This window comes from Stegodyphus dumicola, chromosome 3, assembly GCF_044657685.1.
Source record: "Stegodyphus dumicola isolate Sdum_Otavi_A_Nest chromosome 3, ASM4465768v1".
NCBI classification, from domain to species: Eukaryota; Metazoa; Arthropoda; class Arachnida; order Araneae; family Eresidae; genus Stegodyphus; species Stegodyphus dumicola.
Genome location: NC_140770.1, coordinates 273,055,436 through 273,072,381, shown reverse-complemented (window position 1 = coordinate 273,072,381; position 16,946 = coordinate 273,055,436). Strand labels below are relative to the sequence as shown.

The following is a 16,946-nucleotide window of genomic DNA, read 5'->3' as shown; positions in this document are numbered from 1 at the left end:
TCATCCCAAGAGCAAGCTTCACGGGTAACGTCCCAAGTAAGTTCCACCCACCAGTCAGTAAGGGAGAGAATCCAACTCCAATTTTCTTCAAGCCAGTTTTCAAGAGCAACGTCCACAAGTCCAGCAAACCCGAAAGTCAGCGAGTCCAAGAGTAAGTGAGTCCAGAGAAAGTGTGTCCAGAGTAAGTGTGTATCCAACTCCAATTTTCTTCATCTCCTTCACAAAAACGGGCTCCCACTATGGCTTCACTTATCGCCCCCTTAATTATGGCAAAATCTTCGTTTTCAACTCCAGAATGCGGAAATAAGGGTGATCGCGCATGCGCGCCCTTCTTCACTTAGCCAACAACCGGACCCTCAATCGCCAAAAACATGAATGACTTACATTGAAAGACAAGTAGCAACCTTTGACCTTTCCGTCACGTACTTTCCTCTCTTAAGGTCAACTAACAATGAAAATTCTTTCTCGAACATTCTAAAGCGCGCGAAATCATGACTTGGCGAAAATTGCCTCCCTTTCCCTACTTCTTTCACAATGAATAAAAGTTTGTACAAGATTTGCAAATAAAAGAAAATAAATAATATTCATTTATACTAAATAATATTTCCAGAAGCATCTGTTTTTCCCCAAAATTAAAGCCTTAAATTAAATAATTCAGAATCAAAATAAAATTTAAATTTCCATAAATCGTAAAATCATTAACCTAATTTTTTATAACGCTATCAGATAATTTCTCTACATAACACAACTCGGAAATTTACAGGCTTTGCGTTGCCGCTCTGAATACTGCGAGATACTTATGTATCTAATTTAATCGAAAAACTTGGCGATATAAAAGAAGTGTGTTGCCATTCTACAAAACGCAATATATTTATTTCTCTTTCAAATTGAATAGACAAAATCAAGGGTTCAAGAGAAATGTGCTGCCAATGCCAAAATTAACGTTTAGCGAAGCGTAAGATAATTTTTCTTTCGTATTTATTCTGTAACTAATTAACAAAATAAGCGATTTAAAAGCAATAAACGCATATTTATTTCTATTCGTATTAATTACACTAGCTGGGTTCATTAAAATCATTTTTATATGTTAAAAGAATGTCTGTTTGTTTGTGACCTTCAAAACAAGAGAAGGTTCACTGTTTACACGCGATCTCAAAAACCCACTGCACGGAGTCCGCTCATATCGTATATGTAACAACATTGTGCATGCGACGCACACCTTAGGTTTAAGTCACCGTTGTTGCGTTCTCGTTATGAGTGGGAGTTACACATCCTAAACAAAGAATTTATAATTGTGTTTTCTACAAAAAATGAAAATTAATATTTTTGCACAACTTCGAGTTTGAAGTATCGTCACCCGTCTTAGGTTCACATCAGGCATTGTTGTGTTCCACTTTAAAACCCTGTAATCATCAGAATTTTTCAGCTAGTTCCAACTTCCGCTGTATGCCAAGATTAGGATGAAAAGTTCATGCTGTCAGAACTTCCTGTGCCATAGGGGGCGCTTCAAGTACGAGTAGAATGAGTGCAGCACAGGAGGACAGGATAGAAGATGGATTTTCAGATAACCTTTAAGTGCGCGCTCTATAACGTTTTCGCGAATATTTGAAAACGATGAAGAAATTAACTCTCCACCTAGCAAACTAAATATCTGTGCTTACTGAAATCGTTACATGGCGCCAGGTAAAGGAAGTAAATAGCTCTTTACCTGAGATTTCGAAAAAACTAGTCCCATTTCCCTAGGCCTGATCACTTTGCGTTAAAGCCCAGGCAACGTCGGCTAGTTCCTAATAAAATAAGTAACAGAAAAAGTAAAGATATAATAAAGTGAATAATAAAATAAGCTAGTATAAACTAATAAAATAAGCTAAGAGAACAAAGCGAAATTCAACAAGTTTGTCAAATTCATGAAATTGAATCATGGTATTTTCCACCCCTTCGATGAGATCGTTTTGTACTTGTTGTACAAATTGAAAGTGACATTCAAAGTTGCAGATTTTGAAATTCAATATCTCGGCTAATTTTTCTTGTTCGAGAGTCAAACTTCTTATAATTTTATTTTGTCAAAATCAGTATAAAAGTTTCCCAAATAATGAGTATAATGTTTGTGTAGGAATCAGGAGAGATATTAGATTTTGTTATTTGTCAAAAATTAACTTTTATTTAAATGCGACATTACCAAAACATGAATATTTTCGTCCCTTCTGTAACAGGAAATATATCACTACGACCAACAGTTTCGAAAATAAAGGCCGTATAAAGACTTTTAAGCCGAGCAAAGGACTTGGCGTATATGTATGCAAGACCTAAGAAAATACGGTTGGCGAAAATTGTTTAAGACAGATTTGAAATTCAAGTACCAAAGAAAATTTTAAGTGATAGAAATGTAATACCAAATTTAAAATAGTTAGTTTTGAGGTCGCCGATCTTTTCTTAGTGCAGCCATCGTATTTTCAAACCTGTAAGAATTCGATTTAGAATGCTCTCGTTCCGATTATGGTACATCGCCAATTTTATAGCAAAATATCGCCAAATGGACGATTTCACGCCAAGTCGGCCAACCCTGCTCTTCCTTGCAATTTTCTGGCAACCTCAAACGCGCTTTGCGGGGAAGCTATGTCAACCGCAGCTGGGCTTTGTTTGATAATGCCAACAGCAACAAAAAAGTGTGTTTCCTAGCATTCGTTTCTTGTTACAATTAATCTCATTCCTAATATAGTAAACCCTAGTCGGAGGAGGGGGTAACGTTATTAACACAGTGTGCATACAGCAAAGCTGCGTTTCCCAAAATTAACTGTGCGTAAAACGGTTTAAATATAGTTCAGATTAAGAAAGTATTTACAATGTATACAAACTTAAATATTATTGCAATTAAAAGGGGAATGTAAATGAAATGTTAATTGAAAGGATTTCTATTACTACTTGACGAGTAGGTACATGGTACAATTATTTTTTTAATAACTGGTGATTTTTGCTTGGGACAATATCTCACGCAACTCATTAAACGCTTCGCGTTAGTGCGATCACAAGTTTCTCAATAACCTCTCTTCCAAATTGCGTCTACTTTCTTCATTTGGGTCGATTCTCATTACAAAGTTAGTTAATTACGTTTAACTTCTTTGTGTTAAAGGTTCTTTATTTTCTTCACTATCGCTGCTTTCACCGTCTTAGTGTTATAAGATTATCCTTCATTCGTGACTTCAAGATCGTCATTCAAATGAAAGGGAAAAATACTACAATGATAAATATTTTACATCTTTTTCATAAGAACAAAACGTGGCTTATCGAGAATCAGCCAGAGTGGCATCAAACCAAAGCGCAGATGCTTTGCGTTGTAACATCACGCTTATCCATAACTGGAGCTAAATTTTGGTGATTGGCAATAGCTTTACGGTCGATGGAATAATACGTAAGTACCAGACATATTTCTTATGAAAATGATTATTAATATTATATTCCACGACGTTTATATTGTAAATCAAAAAAGAAAACGTTTTGTAACCTGAAATGGCCGTGGACACTTCTGCACTCATATGATACAAAAACTTACCTCCATTGGCGTACTCGTGGCTGACATTTCCGTAAAACCTACAATGTCACTGAAGTAAATGGTAACTGCGTCGAACGTTTCTGGAATGACGGCTTCTCCCCTCATAAGTTGCTCTGCTACTGACCTATACATATATTGTATAATTATTATCGACCAATATTTACACTGCTATAATAAATACACACCGATTTGTCAATAGTTATAAAAATATTGCCTAATTCTTGTGCAGTTATTCAAAAAAATCGTCAAAAAATATCATGTAAATATGATTAAAAGTGCATTAAAATATATACATACAATAAGTTATTCAAAAAACATGACGTGGACACCACGTGACGTCTTTATACGGCTTACAAAATTATACACATTTTTTGATGCGTTTCATTTAAATTTATATTCTTGAATTAGTCTAAATTAATTAATCGATTCCTGCAGACAAATTGAAAGTGACATTCAAAGTTGCAAATTTTGAAATTCAATAACTCGGCTAATTTTTCTTGTTCCAGAGTCAAACTTCTTATAATTTTATTTTGTCAAAATGAAAATAAAAGTTACCCAAATAATGAGTATAACGTATGTATAGGAATCAGGAGAGATATTAGATTTTGTTATTTGTCAAAAATTAACTTTTATTTAAATGCGACATTGCTAAAACATGAATATGTTCGTCATCTTAAACCCTTTTGTAACAGGAAGTATATCACTACGACCAACAGTTGCCGTATAAAGACTTTTAAGCCGAGCAAAGGACTTGACGTATATATATGTAAGATATAACAAAATACGATGGCTGCGCTTAGAAAAGATCGGCGACCTCAAAACTAACTATTCAAAATTTGGTATATACGATTGGCAAAAATTGTTTAAGACAGATTTTGAAATTCAAGTACCAAAGGAAATTTTAAGTGATAGAAATGTAATACCAAATTTAGAATAGTTAGTTTTGAGTTCGCCGATCTTTTCTTAGCGCAGCCATCGTATTTTGTTATATCTTAGACACACACACACACACACACACACACACACACACACATATATATATATATATATATATATATATTGTTGCGAGCCGCCTAGTTGGTATAGTGATCAGGGAAGCTGATTGCGATGCCGAAGGGCCTCGGTTCGAATCCTGGAGAAGGCATTGTTGTAACTGTCCGTCCTTTCATAGGAAAGGCGACGGTGGCCCACCTATTAGGTGCCTCCATAAAAAAGAGACCACCACATCCGGCCTTGTGTAGATTAATGGACTGGGTTACATTTGTAAATGTTCACAATCTGTCATTGGACAACAATACTTGAGGCAAGATCAAAACACAAGTTATGCGCCATTATTACACAGCAGCGTTCCGAAAACACGTTTACTGTCGTCGAAGACCTACGATAAATACGCTGAAACATCCAGCAACACAGGCTATAACGGTGGAGAAAGTTTCACGGCAAAGCACTCAAATACATCTCCTGCTTTCCAGAACATTCTGGGGCAAACCTGTAAGAACTCGTTTTAGAATGCTCTCGTTCCGATTATAGCATATCGCCAATTTTGTCGCAAAATATTGCCAAATGGACGATTTCACGCCAAGTCTGCCAACTCTGCTATTCCTTGCAATTTTCTGGCAACCTCAAACGCGCTTTGCGGGGAAGCTATCTCAACCGCACCTGGGCATTTGTTTGATAATGCCAACAGCTGCAAAAAAGGGAGGTGCAGAACTAAATGTTACAGCAGCCCTATATACAAAATTTCAGTGTTCAACGGTTAATTGTTTCTGAGTTATGAGATATACTTACATACATGCGTCCGTATATACGGAAAAGACGTCATGAAAAATTAACTTTTGAATCCATTTTTTAATGTCTTTTTGGAAAAAAAAAAAAAAAAAAAAAAAAAAAAAAGAGTCTTTATTCTGCCTGTACATACGCTGCACTAGAGAAGCAGCTAAGACCTAGGCTTTTATGCTTTTACACTAGTTGCGTTCCAACTTCAGAGGAGATTCCAGGAGTGGAAACCCCCAAACATTATTCATTATTTAATACGCAGCGATTACACAGCTCGAGACGGACTTATTTAGCCTGTTTAGCCTAAACGGACCACCGTAGAAACGGTTCTAGTTCTGTGAAGACAGATAAATTCCACCACCACTGTCCACTCCCAACATATGGACGTTACAAATGACCAGCTCAGGGATGTCCGTATAAACAGACTTCACGTAAAAAATGAACTAAGACGCCATGCAAAAAAAGAAATCGTCGAAATGGAATCGAGAGCAGACGAAATGGATATTTCCTTCAAAATACGATAATCGAAGTTTATCGTGGTTACAATATTCAATTTATTTCGTATAAGGAATTTAAAAAATATATCATGTAGACATGATTATAAATTAAGACTTTTTAAGCCTCTCACTTGGCAATATTTTTTGCTTATTATGATCTCATTTAGCGAACTGATCTCTTATTTGGCGAAAAGTTAAAACGTTAATGTAAAAAAAAAATCACTCTCGAACAGTTCGATAAAATTCATTCAATTGTTCAAAAATAAGAGATGTGTTTTCTATATTTTCGTACAGAAACGGCGGGACATAGGCAAATCCAGACGATATCCGAATGATAACATTAACCTCGATTAAATTAAGTAGCGTATATTATATACAGTTGCGCATAAAGATTTCAATGACAGTTGTATTAACTTCTTTACATTTATGACAGAAAAGATAAGCAGAATGAAGATTTTTCGAATATGTTCCTTACTTAGGCAACATTCTGTGCAAGAGGGCTTCCGTTTTACTCTGCTCTTCAGCTAGCTGTGATGTTCTTTCCTCAACGAGCTCTTCTAAGTTATTAGCATACCGCTCCATCATATCCATCATATTATCCATAATGTTTGACGTTCTGTAAGACAATTGAATTAAATCATATTAGTGCTATCATATAATTTTTCATAACACACTTTAGACATGCATATGCTAGAAATACAGCTGTATTTCGAGGCAGGTAAAGGAAAAAAATATGAAAGGATTCAGATTTTAGCGTTGCACGAGATAGTTTGTTATGATTAAATCATGGAGCTTCTACATTCCAAATGATCCCACCAGCTCCCGAGCAGTAAAATCACTGAACACTGGTAGTTATAGTCTGCGGTTTGAATCCCGGTTGTTTGCATGAGAGTTTTCGTGACCTTCTCCTTGTGTAATGTGTATATCTATACACATTACAAATTCCCTTAGTCCTCCTTCCCCCTAGGCAGATAGACCAAGACATATTTTTCTTTACACGACTGCATTATACCTTAACGTATTATATTGATTTAAAATAATAACTCTATTTAGTTTATTAATTTAATTAATTAAATTTTTTTGTGTACAGTTTTATACAAATGTATTGTTACACATGAACAAATTAATTTTAAGAGAGTAAGGTGCTGACAAGAATTAAAATTTCAAGCAATTTTGACGAATCCTGAATTTTCACGAAAAATATGTCTATTTTAAAAAAGAAAAAAATTACCTATTTTAAAATAGATAATATAACCTCTGTATATCAGAGGTTTACCACAGTTCTTTTTGATACTGACATAATTTTCCAACGCCACAGGAAAAAAGCCACAGGAAAAATGCTCACAGAATATTTATTGCTCAGAGGTATAAATGCTCACATGAAAAAAGCCCCACACAGAAATATGCCCATATAGAAAAATACTCTCATGGAAAAATGCTCACTTAAGAAATATGCTCGCACGTAAAAAAGCTCACATAGATATATGCTGACATGGAAATAAGCCCACTGATAAATAAAATACGTAAAAATATCCTTACATTAATTAATCAATAAGTTAATCGATTTGAACATCGTACATCTACTTGAATTTTTCAAAGAAAAATTACTTAAATTGAGGAGGAGGGAAATTAGGAGGAAGGAAAAAAATACAAAACAGAATATACAGCGAAAAATTATTACAATTTTTATTGTTAAAAAAATAAAATAATAGTCAATAGTAAATATAAGTTACACATTTCATAATATAAACATTTAGAAGAATAAGCAAAAAGAAATAATTATTTTATTTAAATTACGCAAAATACCTCGTTATATATAAATCATGTATATTTCACATAAACTTATAAGGTATTTCTTCCGCCTTCCTAGCATGCCTTCGTAGTTTGGTGGTCTGCAAGCTGGGCGCGTATACCAGAGGTCCGTGGTTCGATTCCCGACAAAGGCTTTGCTCACTTTTCGCATTTGCTTCCAAAATACCTAATGTCTCTACAAACTCACTGAATATTAGCTAATATACGTAAATATCTAATTTCATCATAGTTTCTTACATGATTCAAGATTACCAAATGTAAGTTTTCATATTTTCTTTTACTTCAGTACGCCTTGTATTTACAATAGCTAGTAATAAACGTTGACGGGCTAAATCTTTTTTTCAGTCCGTCAAACAAAAACCACATACTAGGATGGCTACAATTAAATAAGAATTTAGTACCTTATGAAAGCTTTCGTAATAATTGTTGCTTTAGGAGATTTTTCAAAGGCTGCTTCATAATGATTCCACACTTCGATTGGAAACTGTGGTCTTCTAGAACTTTTTTGTTTCCAAACTTAAATAACTACATTCAAACATAAATTTCTATAGATCAAAAGTATGCAAAATTAGAGTAAATAAAAAACAAAATTAAACTATTGGCAGTTACAGGAAAAAAAGATGTCGTACAGGGGGCAGTGTCAAAAATATTACAGTACATGCAAAATTTTTCTATAGTTTTTATTCTTTTATATACCGCCTTAATATTAGCATTTGTCCAATAATTTTTTCAAATGATCAAATAATTTTTCTTTAAAAAATTCAAGTAGGTGTGCGATGTTGGAATCGATTAATTATTGATTGATTAATGTAAGGCTATTTTTACGTATTTTATTTATCAGTGGGCTTATTTCCATGTGAGCATATATCTATGTGAGTTTTTTTCCATGCGAGCGTTTTTCTTAAGTGAGCATTTTTCCATGAGAGTATTTTTCTATATGGGCATATTTCTGTGTGGGTCTTTTTTCCTGTGAGCATTTATACCTGTGAGCATTATTCCTGTGTACGTTTTCCCTGTGGGGGTTTTTCCTAGAACCGTTTTTTTCCAACTATGTGTAATTTCTTTATATCTCATATTTGTAAATAACTATATAGATTAAAATCAATCTTTACTAAGCATACAAAAGTTAACAGAATTATTAAACTAAATAAATTCAATACGAGTATAATACTGGAAGATAAAATACAATTACGTAAAGAAAAATATGTGTTGACGGCGAGACGGTAACCGTGAAATGGCAACGAGGAAAAGTCCTAGACCCGTGTCCTTTGCCTTAATTGAATAAAAGCAAACCAAAACATAGCTCAGTCGTACACTGACTACCAATAAGTATTTGGACACCTGTGATAGAAAAGAAAAACTAACTTTATTCAAAATCAATAGTTGGTAGAGCCTCCACGAGAGGTAATTACAGTGTGGACCCTCCGGGGCATACTTTCCACAAGTCTTTGTATGACAGCTAGTGGTATTTTCTTCCACTCGGCTTGGAGAAGACATAGAAGTTCCTTCACTGATTTTGCACGGGTAGTGCACCCCTGAATTCGGCGATGCAACTCGTCCCAGAGGTTTTCGATAGGGTTCAGGTCTGGACTCTGGGCAGGCCAGTCCATTCGATGACCTCCATTGGCACCATACCAAGCCTAGGTTAACGTCGAAACATGACAACTGGCATTGTCGTCCTGAAAGTAACAGGGGTTCAACCCGTAAAACTGCCACAACGTAGAAAGCACATTGTCATCCAAAATAGTGCAGTAGGCATCGGAGTTGAGCTTACCATGAATGGGGACCAAGGGTCCCAGCCCATACCAGGAGAAACACCCCCAGATCATAATTCCACCTCCGCCGAACTTGACTGTTGGCACAATGCATTCTGGCAGGAGACGTTCTCCAGGTAGACGCCAGACCCAGACCCTTCCATCCGAACGGTAAAGGGTGAACCTTGATTCGTCACTCCAAAGAACCCATTTCCACTGATCTACGGTCCAATTTCGATGTGCTTTGTACAACATTAACCGAGCAGCGCGGTTGGACTTTGTGATCAAAGGCTTATGGGCAGCAGCACGACCATGAAAACCAAGCAGATCTGCTTCCTTACGGATGGTATTCATTGAAACAATATTCCCGGATGCCTGTTGAAACTCCTTGTGGATGAGGGCCATCGGTTGGGTGCGCTTCTTCCGAATTTCTCTGGACAGCACTCGTCGGTCTCTATCTCCCAGTTTCGTTGGTCTGCCGACTCGGGGCACATTCCGACAATCACCGCTCACCTTCCACTTCGTAATCACATAGGCCACTGTCGATTTTGGGTACTTCAGATCGCTAGATATGTCCCTTAAGGATCGGCCTTATTTGTGATACCCGATAATTATATCGTTTTCGAAATCAGAGAGCTCCGAACTGCGAAGCATCTTGCATGCGCCTAAACCCGATGCTGTTTCCTACACGATATATACCGGCGAAGTCCGTGACGTACCTTAGGACCGCAGATATCGTCATTGGCATAGGTGTCCAAATACTTATTGGTAGTCAGTGTATTAGGATGAGAACGATAAACATAAGACGAATTACATTTAATTCGCTTGAATTTCTTTTTAGGAAATTTTAATAGAAAATTCTTCATTATCAGGCATATTAGGCACATTTTTGGCAAATTTAAAGGCACATTTTTTTGTTTCCATTACATATAAACAGGATTATTGTTGTAGTTAAAAGTATGTTTAATTGTTTAATGTGTTTGATTAAAACATTTATCTATTATTGGGGGCCAGGTTTTTACTTTTATTCGCATATAGCCAGAAGTACATTGCCCACCAAAAGTTAAGGAATAGCATGCTTTTCAAAGCTCACCATTATAAAAATGTCAGTAATAGTTAAATTACCAGTTTATATGCCTGATAATAACAAAGTTTAAGAAAATATATCCAAAAAATAGCTACCACTTTTATTTTATAGAAATGAAATATAGAAGGTGAAAAAAAATGCAAAAATTGTAAGTTTTACTCAAAAGTTTATCTTCAGTTGCTATTAGAAATTTATTTGACAATATCTAGGAGAGTCTATCAATGTTCTGGAGCAGTTGTTTGCTCGATTATTTTAAGCGTCTGGCGATCGGATTTAAGGTAATGGGGTTGTCACAGACTGATGCTGCTAGACTTCACAATGTCTCTCGTAACGTGGTCCATCGACTATCGAATCAGTTGGAAACTGAATATTCTGTGGCTAGAAGACATGTTACAGACAGACCAAGAGTTACAACACCTCCGGGAGACCATCATTTAGCTCTTTTGGTCCGAAGGAAGAACAACAATATGGTGCTTCAGCTCATGGCGGATCATTTAGTGGCAACAGGTATGAGATCTCAGCTACTACAGTACGCAGATTCCTGCACAATACAGGTCTTTATGCAAGACATCCAGTTGTTTGTGTCTCCTTGACCGGAGGACACAGAGGTGCCCGTGTATGCTGGGCAAGAGAGCATTTCTCCTGGGCCAGTCAACAATGTGCGTCTGTTCTCTTCACAGACGAGTCCAAGTCCTCATTGGAGAGTGATTCAGGTTGTCAGCTGATCTGGAGATAACAACGCACCAGATGCAACCAATTCCACATAGTCGAAAGACACAATTACAGAGCTGGTGGAATAATAGTTTGGACTGGGATCTCTGTCGGCGGTTACACTGGCCTGCATGTGTTCCATGGAGGAACTTTGACCGGTGTGAGATATCGAGACGAGGTTCTTGATTAATATGTCATTCCATATGCCGCTGCTATTGGGCCTGGATTTCTTCTGATGGACTCCAATGCGTGACCGCTTCGAGCTCCGCTTGCTAAAGAATATCTTGAGGGTCACGGTATGGAACGTTTGGAATGAGCAGCTCAGTCCATGAATTCGATAGAACATCTTTGGAAATACCCTGGGAGGCAGGCTGCTGCTTTTAGTCCTCCAAAGTTGCTAGATGAGTTTGAACAAGAATTTCTCCATGTCTGGTCGTTGCTTCCCATTTTACGAACTGACAACTAATTTACAGTATGGAACGTCGCTGCCGTCAATGTACTGCAGTACGGGTGACACATCGCTTATTAGAGTCCATTTTTGCAATGTTACCACCACATTGTTCGTAAAAAAACTGTGAAGTACTGTTTCTCCAAGACTGAATTTCTCTGACCAAAGAGCAATTTTTTTCTGTAATTCATGTATGTGTTGAACTTTAAAAGCATTCTAAGTCGATTTCATTAAAGAACTGTGTAGTGATCTTCCTGTAATTTTGTCCTGTAAATTTCTAGTTTCTATATTGCTTCATTCTCAAATAAGGTACAGAAACATGCCGTTCCTTAATCTTTAGAGGGCAGTGTATTTGGAAAAGTTTTCATATATTTATGTCATTTTCCATTTCTGTTATTCAGAAAAATGTTTCAAAATTTTCCTTAGTATCCGAGTTATTTAATCTTCTGTTTATCCTTTGAATGCAGTTATCTTGAACTTCAATTTTATCAGAATATAAGACATTCATTGTCGATTAGCATTCATGGGTAAAATTCAGAAATAGTTACAAATTCGCAAGGAAAACACGAATATTTTATGAGCAGAAAGAAAAAGAAATCAAATCTTGCATCTCTGTCATTAATAGCTCCCAACCATTCTTTTAAAAAGAAACTTTATTAACTCTTCGAAAGTTATTCCAAAAATCTTTTGCAAGTTCTGAATTAGCTTTTCACAAATCTATCATATTCATCAAAAATTACTAATGAAGCTCGAGATTTTAATTCACAAATCTTATTTTTGAATTTTTAACCCAAAGGGTTAGCTCATGGCTATAAATTTCGTTTTGCCATTTTGCGTTTATTCAGTATAAACGGGGAATCACTTTTTAAATTGTTGCCACCCAATATTAGAGCCTTGTATTATATTTGAAGAAATTAAATAATGAAGAATCTGCATAAATGTAAGTATGTTTTTTTGCATTGTGATAAAACAACGGTACTTAGAGCCATCACACTTTGAATAACGTACGTCTTCCCCCCGAATACGGGCATTTGGAATTTGTTTTATTATCTACTAGCCGCTACGCGGCCAGCCTTCATCTGGATTTTAAATGTTCCGTAAAAGTGACTAACATTAAATTAAAAACCTGCACAGAATTTTACTCTGCAGAACAATTTGATAAAAAAATCAATAAAAATATATCACATATTAAAAAAATTACAATGAAATATAAGCAATATCCCTTAATACAAATATTAATTAGATTAATAAATAAATTAACCACCTTTCCGTTACAAAAACAAAAATCATGTTAAACTTTTCAGTATCTTAAAAACCGTGAAATAAGCAATGAATATTTTATCTCATATTTTCAACAGTCAGCAGTCCAGTATACAGAGCATTGAATGGAAAACTGTTGCCGAAACCACATTTCTAAAAGAATGAAACTATTCAAAATAATGCGATTTCATCAGAAAATGTAAAATAAAAAAAATGTGATTCGAATTTTGAAAAACTCGCTTCGAGATGCAGTGGGTGGTGTCTAGATGCACATATGTACCAAATTTCGTAGCCCTGGTTCTATTAGCTTACGCAGAGAACTAACGAAACACACAGACAGACTCTTTCTTTTATTATATGTACAGATTTCATATTTTGTAAAGCATTTATAAGTTTTTGATTAAGAAACTCTACGATTTCAAAGCGAACAATGGGAAAACTGTACGGGGAAAAAACATTTTTATCTCCAGCTCGCGAGACCGTGTATCGGAAATTTTAAAGGCATGCTCTTTTAAATATTTTGTGATATTGCTGTTGAATTGAATTTTATGGTTTAAGTGCGAAAAACATGATATTTAATAAATAAAGGTAACACAGAAAACGTTAAAAAAACGCCCCTTTTGGCGTAATATAAAATCTGAAAGTTTTGAGATTTTAATTTTTTTTATTCGTTTACTTTTGATTCTCGATTCTAATGTTTCGATAATTGTTATTTCTTTGATTAGTGTTTTCATATTTTATTCCAGGTCGAAATCTGTAGGTTGTTAAAATGCGCACATTTTATCCATTAATCAAGACTACAAGAGGTTTTCCTTTATTGTTTTCCTCAAATGTAGCATATGCAATCCAGTTTTTTAGAAAATTTTGCAATAAAATATATTTTTTTTCCACAGCCGTAAACCCCTTTGCCAATAACTGAATAAACTAAATTTTTTTTCTGTTCATTTAAATAACTTGGTTATAGCAAGAGATGCAAAATTATATTGCTGTCTGACGAAGAGAGACACGTGACGGTTTCCTTCGAAATGCATGGAGATTATCTATGTAACCAGCATACATCTAAAATTAAGAATTAGTTTCAAACGTGCGCTATTATTTAAAAACTAGAAACACTTTGGAAGATCTTACATTCCATCTTTCATATGTTTGAGTTTTTCCTTCACCTGTCTGAAGTCAGGTCTGCTTTCGGGAACTTCTGTCCAACATTCTGTCATGGTCTGCAAAACGTAATCCTGCATGTCCGTCTCCTGCAGAAGGGGTCGAAATAATTTTCCCGAAGTCTTACCTGGTCCTTCTTTCACCCTTCTTACTATTTCTGGAAAGGATAGAAAAAAAGCATATTATATCTTGCTGTGCAGAACTCTAAATTAAATTAGGTTTCGTTTAAGCGGATTGGACGGAGTTTTAGTTCACTAGTCAGAAAGCTGATCATTACGTTCGTGCCACAGTGACAAAAAATACACCTTTCTGATATAATATAAAAAGAAAGTCTCATGTTTCGCAGATACTGAAGCAGAATTCCTTACAAGCTACTTTTGTGAGAAATGCTGATAAGAATTTTCTTTCGAATCCTGTATGTACTGAAAGGAAATAGGAGTCGAATATTTCGAGGCATGAAAAAATATCCGTTTTTTCTTATTCCGAATTTGTTTACCTTTTGTTATGATTATTGTCGAGCTTTTTCTTTGCTTTTTAAGGTGTTAAGAAAACATAGCTCGGATGCATTTCCTTTAATTCTACACATAAACATACGTCTTGGAGATATACAAGGCTTTAGTCACAGTTCGTTTAGCTAATACTAAAGAAAGTGTCGGGTGAAAACTAATGTTTAATCGAAGTCTCTCAACTTGATTGTTTTTAAATAATATCGCTATTTTAGCACCAGAGGCGGTTATCAGTCATGAAATCCACTTTTTGTCCGCATTAATTTTGTGTCAGAATCTCCTGTGACTTTTCCCTCTTCTTACTAAGAAGAAGTCAATAATATGCCAAGAAAAACAAGGTATAGGTTGAATATTTTTGAACGAAGTGATTTCAGAATTAAGTTAAGTAATTTCGTGCTAAATATTTTTTAAAAAATGCATCAATTTGGCGATCATCACATTAATTAAAATTGAAACTTTTCGCCATTAAGATTTATGATTTTGTTTCTGAACACTCGTTTACATTTGTAAAATACATAAAAAATTAAACCTATAAAATCTGATTTACAATCCTCCCGAAAGGCATTTTTTTAACGTTTGTTTTTAACCTTTATTTATTAAATATCATGTTATTCGCACTTAAACCGTAAAATTCAGTTCAACATCAATATCCCAAAATAATTTTAAAATGAGCCTATCTCTAGAATTTCAGATATACAGTCTCGCGCGCTGGAAATAATTTTTTTCCGTGCAGTGTTGCCATTGCTCGCTTTTAAATCGTTGAGTCTATTAATCAAAACTTCTTTACAGTTTAAAGAAATTCCTAATTCGGGCTTCCAGATGTCCATATTCGGTGTAAAGGTACGTTATTCAAAATTGGGTGGGTCTAAGTACCGTTGTTTTATCACAATGCGAGAAACACATATACATTTGCGCAGATTCTTCATTATTTAATTTCTTTAAATGTAATAGAGGGCTGTACTATTTGGCGGCAACAGTCTGAAAAAAGATCCGAAATTTAAAGTTTTCAACGCAAAATGACAAAACGAAATTAATAGCTCTTCTGGGCTAATGCCCTAGGGGCTAATAATTAAGAATCTATATGTATGTTCCTCATAGTAGGAAAAGAACTAGTGTTTCTCATACTAGGAAAAAATCCATGACACCTACGTTGAACACACGTACTCCTCCACCCTAACAGCGGCTCTTCGAAGCCCGAATTTTGAATTTCGAATTTTTCGTTTATTTCATATTTTGTACAAATTTAATGAATTTTTTATCAATACTCAGCAATTTGAAAGTGAGAAATGACAACCCGTTCGAAATATAACATTTTTATCTCCAGGAGACCAGATTATAGACATTCGGCAAAAATTAAGATACTCGTCTTTCAAATTTAATTTACAAATTGGGATACTTAAAAGCAATGTCCTGCCACTACCGGAAATAAAATATTTTTTCCACGCCCCACCGTACTGCAATTCAGTAAGAATAGCAAACCAAGTGATTAAAAAGAAATGAACACAGTTCTTAAGAAATTTTTTCTACTTTTTAATGTGATCGAGTTAAATAAAAATGCATTAAAATCATGATATATCTTAACAGAAATTTTAAATATTTTTATGACGTGAAAGTAGCTGAACTCATTCAACTAACTATACTTTTTTCTGTATTAAGCGTTTGGGCGTTTTAGGTGTTTGACTGCACGAGCGGCACGTTGTCAAAGAAATAATATAGCGAATATAAAAAAAAAAGTACGGCAATCCTATCGCTCTATGGGGAATTCTAAGGATACGCTGTTTTGAATAAAAAAAGTGATTTTGTTGTTGAATGTTATGTTGGGAAAGTGCCAAGAAAGTCATATTTAATAATAAAGCGAAAAGACAAAAAAGTGTGTTTGCAAGAGGGAGTCCAAGAGCAGCTTGGTAAACTGCAGCACGAAAAGGCCCACCAGCGGCCAAGCGGTAAAGTCGCTGAACACTGGTAGTTCGGTCCCAGGTTCGAATCCCGCGAACGGGCTGGCTGCATGGTTGTTTTCGTGGTTTTCCCCATGTGTAACGTGTATACGAGCCAGTTTCCCTTAGAAAGTCCTCCACGAAGGCATCCCTCCCCTTAGGCAGATAGCCCTAATGTGCTTTGCCATAATTAAATACACACCGCAGCACGAAAAGCCTTAAATTCTCAATTCTTTCAGTTTTTCTTTCTTTTTTCGATTTTTTTTTTAAATTTGATATCCTTCTTATCGATTCGAATACTGAACAACGAGAATGAAATGGCAGACGGTAGTCGCAGGTTTTAAAAAATCGAATTTTTAATTGGTTATATGAAAGTGTGACCGTAACAGAAATGATTTGATAAGTTCCCTGATCTCTGATGAAACTGCATTCGCCGATATTTCTGCTTATTTT

General features: G+C 35.3%; 1 protein-coding gene across 3 annotated transcripts in view; it reads right to left on the bottom strand.

The window, feature by feature from the left end:
• LOC118182918 (receptor-type guanylate cyclase Gyc76C-like) overlaps window positions 1-16,946 on the bottom strand; it is a 731,383-nt gene that overhangs the window by 96,176 nt on the left and 618,261 nt on the right. For all 3 annotated transcript variants that reach the window (XM_085814149.1, XM_085814148.1, XM_085814147.1), the window contains exons 16-18: window positions 14,024-14,210; window positions 6,299-6,439; window positions 3,551-3,674 (exon numbers count right to left, since the gene is read on the bottom strand). In XM_085814149.1, the coding sequence (XP_085670275.1) occupies window positions 3,551-3,674; window positions 6,299-6,439; window positions 14,024-14,210 (452 nt within the window). The remainder of the gene's footprint in view (window positions 1-3,550; window positions 3,675-6,298; window positions 6,440-14,023; window positions 14,211-16,946) is intronic.